The 9,296-nt window shown below is 44.7% G+C and overlaps 1 protein-coding gene across 13 annotated transcripts in view; it reads right to left on the bottom strand.

Moving 5' to 3' along the window:
• Positions 1-451: 451 nt before the first annotated feature.
• Celf1 (CUGBP Elav-like family member 1) overlaps positions 452-9,296 on the bottom strand; it is an 83,837-nt gene continuing 74,992 nt past the window's right edge. For 11 of the 13 annotated variants that reach the window (XM_026399181.2, XM_026399183.2, XM_026399184.2 and 8 more), the window contains 2 exons: positions 8,494-8,660; positions 2,181-5,119 (listed from right to left, as the gene is read on the bottom strand). In XM_026399181.2, the coding sequence (XP_026254966.1) occupies positions 8,533-8,660 (128 nt within the window). In that variant the 3' untranslated portion in view covers positions 2,181-5,119; positions 8,494-8,532. Of the gene's footprint in view, positions 503-2,180; positions 5,120-6,637; positions 8,406-8,493; positions 8,661-9,296 lie in introns of those variants that run through there. The other 2 variants (XM_077798079.1, XM_026399182.2) reach the window with 2 other exon arrangements.

The raw sequence follows: 9,296 nt of genomic DNA, 5'->3' as shown, positions 1-9,296 counted from the left end.
CTGTAATTTTATGTATGTTCCAAAATATAATAATTAGGATATCAAGTTTGATTTTACAAATTATTAGTGGTTAGAATGAAGTTGAAAAGGTGATTTAAAATCTAAGTGGTAATAGAGACACAAATATTGTAAATGAACTTAATGCCACTAAATTAATAATAAAAAATAAACATTAGGTAAACAACAGCTGAGTCAGTACCAGATCTAGTAAAGAACTGAGAGTATAGAGTGGGGTGCCTTTGAGGAGCCCCCACTCTGTACAGGTGGCAGCACTTTTGTAGGAGTGTTGAATGATTGCGAGCTGCTCCAACACCAAAAAGGCCTCAGCAAGGAGGCAAAGACAAAGAGTCACCACCTGGGGGAGCCACGAGAGTCACAGGACCCCCTAAATCCTTTTTTGCTAAAGAGTGCAATAGGGCTGGGGATAAGGCTCAGTTGGTAGAGTGCTTACCTTGTATGTACAAAGCCATGAGTTCAATCCCCAGCTAAAGAGTTCAATCACCTATGAGAAGATGCAGGTTACCGAAAACAGTAATTTGTAACCAACAGTGGTTAAGAGAATGGACTCAGGATTCAAATATAGCACTCTGTAGCAGGCCACCTAACTTTTAACCTGCTGGCTCATCCATAAAATAGGGAGGGGAACAATAGCCATCTCCCAGGAATGGGGAATGGTATAAAAACTGGAAGGACTGGGTGTGGTGGTGTATGCCTGTAATCCCAGCACCTGAGGAGGCAAAGGCAAGAGGATCGCCAGTTTGAAGTCAGTCTCATCAATTTAGTGAGACCTCCCTCAGCAACTTAGGGAGACCCTCTCTCAAGATTTAAAACAAAACAAAAAACTACTTGGGATGTAGTTCAGTGGTAGACCATCCATGAGTTCAATCCCCACTTTCACAGAGCACAAGACTGTAGTAGACAATCATTGGACATTAGCTAAGATAAATGTATTGCATGCTAATACAAATTTTAAACATTTTTAATAAACATAAATGGAGATATGAGGATGGAATGTAAGCTCAGTGGCAAAGGCCTAGCATTCATGAGGTTTATCCCTAGCATTGCAATAAAATCTACACAAAACAAAAATGGTGACATGAATAAAACAGCAACTAAAGAGAAAGTTTGGTTGACAAAAATCTTTTTTCTTTTTGGTGTGTGTATGTGTGTGCAGCATTGGGACTCAAACCCAGGGACATGTGCATGCCAGGTAGGTGTTCTACCACTGAGCTACATTCCCAGTTCAGTTGACAAGATATTTTAAGGTTCACAACCACCAAATTTTTGAGGGGAGCAAGTGGATAATATTAAACAGGGTTCAGTCTGGGAGATACTGGATTAAATCAAACCTAAGAGGTTCCTTTGGTGTCTGATTTAGAGTCCTGAATATGCCACTAGGTGCTAGAAGGCAAGAGAATATCCCCCAAATCTGTGGTCAGAACTCTTACTTCACAGAACACATCACAGCTAGTACGTGATGCACCCCCACTGAGGAATGCTACTCCACAGACTCACCCCACTCGGAAGGACAGTGAGGACGGGTTAAGGCCTGACCCACCCAGAGGTCTCCACGTGAGGACAGCAGTGGCAATAAAGGACTGGACAAGGAAGAGAAGGATTATTCTTAGAGGGCCTGAGACTCCTGAGAACTGAACCTGAGTTCTCAGAGGTCTAAGGGGAGCCCCAGGTGTAGGACCTTAATTGGGGAGAGATCTGGAATCACCGAGTTATAAACTGAAGGAATAAAAGAAGAGTAACTGCTTTGGGCCAGTGCCTCAAAGGTCTAGAGAGGAAGGCCCAGGCAGCCAAGGTATGGGATTTGTGCTGGCCACTACTAACTCTCAGGGACTATGAAGCACCAAAAGAGGGACTTCGGTAATAGTGGGTATAGACCAGTTCTGTGATAGAGAGCTACTATTGAGAATGGGAGAAGCACAAGAGAATTAAGGCTGCCCAAAAGTTTTAAGATGTTTCCATATCAGCAGCCATCCTGCAGAACACAAAAGAATACCAAGCAGGCAGTGTTCTTAAGATACATTACGTTTTCCTTTGGTGGGTTCAGCTGCACACCATCAAGATAAAACCACCCGTCTGCTTTGTGTAAGGAACACCACCAACCCCAGCCCTCTAGGGATCCCCATCCATCCCCAGCAATCAAAAACTCTTGAAGACAGCATCAGTTCTTCTCAAACAGTTTAATAGCAAATAAACAAAGGAAGGTACCACACTTGGCAGATACAAAATGACTTTTTGTCCGTGTGTCTGTGCAATTAAAACAGATTTAGGTTCCCCATTGGGACAAAAGGAAAAACACACAAAAAAAGGAAGGAGAGTCCTTTTAAACACATACTCCCTTGCTCCAAACTTGTAACAATTTTTTTTTCTTTTTTAATCCACTACACAAACTCTGTGATTAGGTAAGAAAAGCAATAAGGGCTCTTCTTGCCTTTATTTAAACCATTAAAGTAAAATCCATAATTTTCTACAGAGTACAACACAAGTTCACACAAAAAAGACATTTTCTTTTGCAAATCAAACAGGAAAGAAAGGAAAGCTCAAACAAGGTCAAGGAAAAGCATTTCTACGGCTGAATCACGACTTTGAGTTGATTGAATCCCGTTGTTGCTGCAGAACAGACTGTGCGTTTGGTCATAGTGGCAATTTTTTTTTCTCTTCACATTGTGAAATCACTTTACATTGTTTTCTAGTAGAAAAGGCAAAAAACTGTACAAAACCCCTAGTGTTAAATACAACGTTTGTACCAATAAAAAACTCACACAGGTTTGTCTCCAAAATGTAAAGTTTCTTTTTTTTTTTCTTTTTAAATTATTCACAAAAAGCAGCTGGAAATCAGAAAGGCAGCTGCCGCTCCAGGGTCTCAAATCCATTAAAACCACCACAGAACAATTAAAACAATCAGAGAGAGAAAAGGAAAAGGAAACAACGTCCAACGTTTGGCATTTGGTTTTATCCACAGGTTTTCCCAGAGCTCCTCTTGGAATTGAAAGCAAAATATATTGGCAAACAAGGCTTCTCAATACACAGGAAGGGGAGCCTCAGTGCCTCCTGCCAACAGAGGCGGCTCTGTGCAGTCAGACTGTGGGGTGCACAGCAGTCTCTCAGGCTGGGACTTCTGGCCTTTTCCATCCAATCACCCCTTCCAGGAAATTAAGCAGCCTACCATACACTGGGCCTCCGCTTGGCTGCCCTTTCCTCCTAGTAAGAGTGGCCTCAAGCATAATACTGGGCAACCTGCTGGGTCCCAGAGCAGAAATTCTGACAGGATCCCTTTTTCCCTCAACCCCAGTGTGAATGATGCTAAACAGTGCTTCTAACCCACCCACCCCCAGGTCCCTTGCTGTACCTTGCCACCCTTCCCTGGACAATTCTGCTTCTCAGCTCCTCCTCCCACCAGCATGTAGGTCTGGGTGGGATCTGCTATAAACTCATTCCCTGCTATCCCTCCACAGATCCACCCCTGCCCTCTCATCTCCTCTGGCCTCTCCCCCTCCATTCACATTCTTCCTCAAGTCCTCAAGACCCTGAGGCTGGATGGTGCCACAAGAGAAGAGGGAAAGTTCCCCTCAGGGAACCAAAGAACTAGCTGGCCTGGCACCCAGGGACAGTAGCTATTTGGCTCTTCACCCAATTTAAAAAACAAATCCCCGCCCTTATCCCCACCCCACTAGCTAAGCAAGAGCAGAGCTGTGGTGAAGAGCCAGTGTGGGGTGGTTTGTGCCCAGGGCTGTAAACAGTGTGAAGACTGTAGTATTGTGCTTGTCACCTAGGAAAAGCGCAGCAGATGTATAGCCGCTTAGTGTGCAGACGGCATCCTCTGGTGGTTAGGAGCACCCTCCCTCTGCTGGGTGCTAGCCCTACTGTGCTAAGCCTCCTGTCCACCCATAGCCACCTTCGGGTTCCAGCTCTGCTTCTTGGGTCTTCCCACTCCTGAGCAGAGCAGCCAGCCTCCTGGGAGCCCTGCTGAGACCTGGAGGCCGCATGAGGTGACAGTCTAAGTGCACAGGCAAACACTCTAAGGGCAATAGAGGAGAAAGTTGCCACTTCAAAATAAAACAGTACAATCTTGAAAAAAAAAAAAAATCAACCCCACAACAATTTAAAACAGCTTCTTTGAAACCCTTTTAAATCGGTCAGTTTTTGCACAAACTATAGAAAACAGAGAGGTGAAGGTGATATATACGAAGGTGTGAAGAAACAGCAGGACACATGCAAAACTTTTTTCTGGGCATAATCTTAGTAGGAAAGAAAAAATTTCAAAACAAAAACAATACAAAAACAAAACAAAACAAAACAAAAAGCATCACATTTTGCTGTGGAGACTGTAGGAACAAGTATGGAGGAGAGCCCTGTGGGGCTGAGGGAAGGGGCAAGAGGGAGCCAAAGCTCCCCGCAGGGTAGCTCCAGGGAACAACCACAAAAGAAGAAAAAGAAAAAAGAAAAAGAAAAAGGGCTGGCTGGGGCCCAAACTGCAGTCAGAAAGAAAGGGGTGGGGGGTTCAGGTGTTTGCTGCAGTTGAGAACTCAGAAAAACAAAAATAAAAGCAACACATGCGTCTCCTCAAGCCCCACAAACTATGTCAGCAAAATGTGCTCAGGAGCCTCAAAGGTTTTAGTGACATCGTTTATTTCATTGTTTACTTCAAAGTTGTCTTTAAAACTAAGCACACAGAGAAACAAAGCCTAGAAACGGACTGGCTGTGTGTTCACAGAAATACAAACACCACGCGGTATGTGCTAGTAGGGCTGCTCTGAAGACAATTACAAAGAATTGGAATCACAAAATCAAGTGGTTATCTTATGAAGTTCTAGAAAAATAGATTTTTTTATATTCAAATGCAAGTTTAAATATTTCCCCTTCAGCAGTCGTTCTAGCAAAACCAATTTTGGCAGCACAAAAGGGAAAAAAAAAAGGAAAGAAAAAAGAAAAAAAACAAAGAAAGAAACAAACATAATAAAAATACACGTCAGCATCAAAGGTCAACACAAGGTCAAAGGTGAGAGTTCAAGCATCAGAGAAGCTGAAGAGACAGGGATTTGGACGATGTACTTGACGCCACATCGACATGCTTTAGGCACAACGATGAACAAACGGCAGGAATCTAGAAAAAAAAACAAACCAGAAAGAGGGAGACCCACTGAGTTACACAGAGCAATACATCCAAACAGAGAGAGAGAACAGGACACTCACTGTGTGTACAGCCCTGAAATGAGGAGGCGGGATGGGGCAGGGGGTGGGTAATGACAGGGAACTTTTGCACATGCTAACAATGGACACAGGGAAAAGTCAAAAAGGACATGGAGAACACCAAGAAAACATCCAATTGCCAGAGACAGAAGGGAACTTAAGGCTTGGATTTCCCACGAAGCACTCAACATATAAGAGAATGTCTCTTGGGGAACAGGGCCTCTCAGCCTTTCTCCCATTCCCGGGCCAAAACTCAGTGGGGCAGGGGGCAGCAGAAGACACTGGCTGGGGTGGGGAAGATTCTTTATGGTAGAGGGACAGGATTTCTGCTCGAAACCTATGGGGACCGCCCTTTGTTCCCAGAAATCCAAGCCCTTAGCTTCCACACAGGTCCTGGCCACTCAAATGGACCCCAGGAGAGACAGTGGTCTGGCTGCATTCAAGGCAAATCAATTTCATGATGTAACCCAAGTATGAAACAAAACGACAGCAAAACAAAAAAACAAAACAAAAAACACATTGTAAGTGAAACCTCCACACAACAGAAAAGGATTGCTTAAGACTTGACTGCGAGTCTCTCCACTCTCCCAGCTGAGCTGAGCTGAGCTGAGCCCTTTCACACCATGAGACTTGTAGGGGAGCAGCTTCTTCACAAAACCATCTTTGGCCTGGGGAAAGAACTGTACTCAAGGGCAGTGCTGCTGCGGTGCAAACGCACTGGGCAGAGGGAGGAGAGAACAGAAGTGCATGATCTCACCAGCTGGCTGCCTTAGCAGCCCAGGACCCTGCTGGGGCATGTGCTCCTCTTACAAAAAGAGAACCAAAACCAGGTATGAAGCCTCAGGGTCTGTATCAAAGGCAGTGGATTGCACCTTTGCCTCATGTCATTAGCAAAGTCGTTTCATAAGGTCCCAGAGCCCAGAACAAATCCATGGACAAATGATGAGATGGGGGAGGGGCAGGGATAAGGAAAAAGGGAGAAGGGGGAAGGGAGTGGAGTTCTGGCCAAGAAGGAAGACAGAACAGAAGGTTAGGGAGCACAGCACCGGCAGCACCCTGTGGAGCACAGCTCTCTCCTCTGCCAATTCACAGCATTAACACCTTCCCCTCGGGCAGGTTAGCTGGGCTGCAATCGGCCACAGAAAGTCAGTAGTTTCAATCATACACAGCACCCTGTGTGTACAACAATCACATTCTGGATTCTACAAAATCCTGGCCTTTTCCAGAGATATAATTTAGGTAATAAATATTCTCCACCCCGGAGCTGTATAAAACTTCTATAAAAATAGAAACGACATTCTTGGTTCCAGCCGGTTGGGTTTCAGAACAGCGCCTCCCCAACCTAGCATTTTTTCTTTTTTTTTTCTTTTTTCTTTTTTCTTTTTATTTTTTTTTTTGCATTTATTTAAAAAAATCCCATCATGACCCTGGAAGCCTTTAGAACAGTTTTATCCTTTGAAACACAGGACACATTTCTCCCAGTGCGCAGAATTCAAGTTTACGTGGTTCAGCTTAAGAAGTGTATGTTTCTCGTTTCTTAAGAGGACAACAGACCCAAGTTATCACTATGAGAAGGGAACAGCCGTCCCAGTTTCAATGGGATAATCCAACAGCACGAACTAACTGTACAACAGCAAGACAGTCAATCTCTGTTAACCACAGGGACAGCATGACAATGAGAGAGCCCCCATCCAACTTAATAGCAAACCAACCACATTACTCTGATCTCTGCTTCTAGGGGTCAGGACTCATTTGTGAGGTGTAAGCTTCCAGGGACTCAGGGACCCAGTCCCTGGTTGTGGCTGATAGTCATATCCTAATGGGGCTACCTCTGCCCAGGTGCACATTCCCAACAGCATGTCCTTCCTGGCTTTCCACCCCCACAGCATTTCATAGAGCAGAGGCAGAGCCCAGAGGCTGTGTGGGTCATAGGCAAGAGCTGGAGTGAGACCTGTGGGAGGCAGCAGGGAGCTAACTGTAAGCATGAGGACAAAATGAACACAGTAATACTGAGGTAAATGAACACTAAATCCATATGGAGGCTGTAAACATCCTGTTGTCTCCTCTGTCCCCAAGGGCAGAAGATAGGGCTGGAGTGGTTAGAAGAGGGGCCTGCCAGACCTCTGTGGGAATACTACCTTTGGGACACCTCATTCAAAGAGGCAAGCATGGACCTCTTCATGTTCTTAAGTATTAAGTTCTGGCCACTGGCAAATGCAACATCCTCATCTGAAGGGACCTTCTAATTCAGGTATATTAAGAAGCAAGCTCCTCTTCCTCCAACTAGATGGCTTTTTATCACTCTGCCCAGGAGAGGTGCCTCCTTCAGCAAGATGCTGCAAGACTTTTTTGGATTTGCCCTCATGAGAAAATTGTGGCTTGGGATGGGGGTGATGATGTTCCTTGCTGTGGTGAACTAGAAGAAGAAAACCAGGCAATGTCTTCCACAGAGGCCTTCTTTCAAGAAAGCTCTTGGAAATGGGTCCCTAATTTGAGGTTGGAATAAAATAAAAATGACCTCTTTGGCTGCTAATCCCAAATGTCCACCAGCTAGGTAGGGCAATCCAACAGCAGTGGTGGTCAGGGAAGAACAGCAATGAGTGATGTCTCCCTGCTTTTTGCATGTTAGGCTAATTTAAGAGGTGCTTTATTTCCAGAGAATGGGTGACACCTTTTAGAAAAAAAGGAGGCAGAAATCCAGGGCAAGAATCTGAACAAAAGGTGGCAATAAATATTTGTACAGAAGGCAGCTGTGGAAGTGTTTCTGACTCCAGCTGCCAAAGCATTAGGTGTCAAATCACCCCCTCTCCTCCAAAGCCAACCCACCACTCCACCCCTGCAACTCTTGGATGTCAGTTTTCATTTCACTCACCCTTGCACTTGGGGAGATTCTGAGGGTCAACTTTTTGTTTTACTTTTAGTCTTCTGTTGGGGTGGTTTGGGGAAAATTCTGATCATTATCTTTTAAAAAACATTTCCCCATTCCCTTCCCCCAGGCTGGTTTGGTGTTGGTCCTTCTCAACACACACTGGTTACAAACACGGCAAACTTTAAATAAAGGAGGGGGGAGAAAAAAGAAACTCAGGATATGGCACCTAAACTCCAAAGTAAAACACTGGAAACCAAAGCACAAACTTGTCCTCTGTACGAAGCGAAACTCCCACAGAAGGCAGTAGCCGAGTCTTCAGGGCAAGCTGTGCCTGCGAGAGTGGCAGGGATCAGGGTCCAGGGCTGTCAACACACAGCCTTAGGGCTTCGAATCATTAAGGGTGCTCCTCCCCCACTTACCAGAAGACCCTCTCACTCCAGTCTCAGAGGGGAGCACGCTCAGTAGGGCTTGCTGTCATTCTTCGAACGTTTGAGCTGCACTTTAAGCCTCTTCATGCCAATTTGAAAGCCGTTCATGGACTGAATGGCAGCTTGAGCCGAGACAGGATTGTCGTAACTTACAAAACCTGTGTGTCCAAGCAGAAATCTAAGTGAGGGACACGATGAGGCAAGGAGTCTCAGTCTTCCTTATGCAAGAGATGTTTTATGTGCTTAAGTCTCAAGTCCCAATTTTTCTCAGCAGGGACATACACTTTGGAAACAATATTACATGAAATAAATTAGGTTTCTTTAAATTTATTTTTTGGTGGTACAGGGGATTGAACCCAAGGGTGTTTATCCACTGAGCCATATCCATAGCCCTTTTTAAATATTTTATTTTGAAATAGAGTCTCCCTAAGTTGCTTGGGGTCTCCCTAAGTTGCTAATGATGGCTTTGAACTCACAATCCTCTTGCCTTGACCTCCCAAGCTGCTGGGACTACAGATGTGTGCCATCATGCCTGGCTCTTAATATTTTAAAATTTTATTGCTATTGAGGATTGAACCCAGGAACACTTTGCCACTGAGCTACATCCCCAGCCCTTGATAAATTTTATTGAGAAAGGGTCTCTTGTTAAGTTACTGGGGATGGCCTTGAACTAAAGATCCTCCTGACTCTGCCTCCCAAGTTCCTGGGATGACAGATGAGCATGAGCATGACCACATCTGGCCCATAAGTTAGATGCTTAATAATAGTACCATCTGATATTTATATAGTACTTT

This window comes from Urocitellus parryii, chromosome 4, assembly GCF_045843805.1.
Source record: "Urocitellus parryii isolate mUroPar1 chromosome 4, mUroPar1.hap1, whole genome shotgun sequence".
NCBI classification, from domain to species: domain Eukaryota; kingdom Metazoa; phylum Chordata; class Mammalia; order Rodentia; family Sciuridae; genus Urocitellus; species Urocitellus parryii.
The sequence above is the reverse complement of the archived record's forward strand: the minus strand, read 5'-3'. Positions and strand labels throughout refer to the sequence as shown.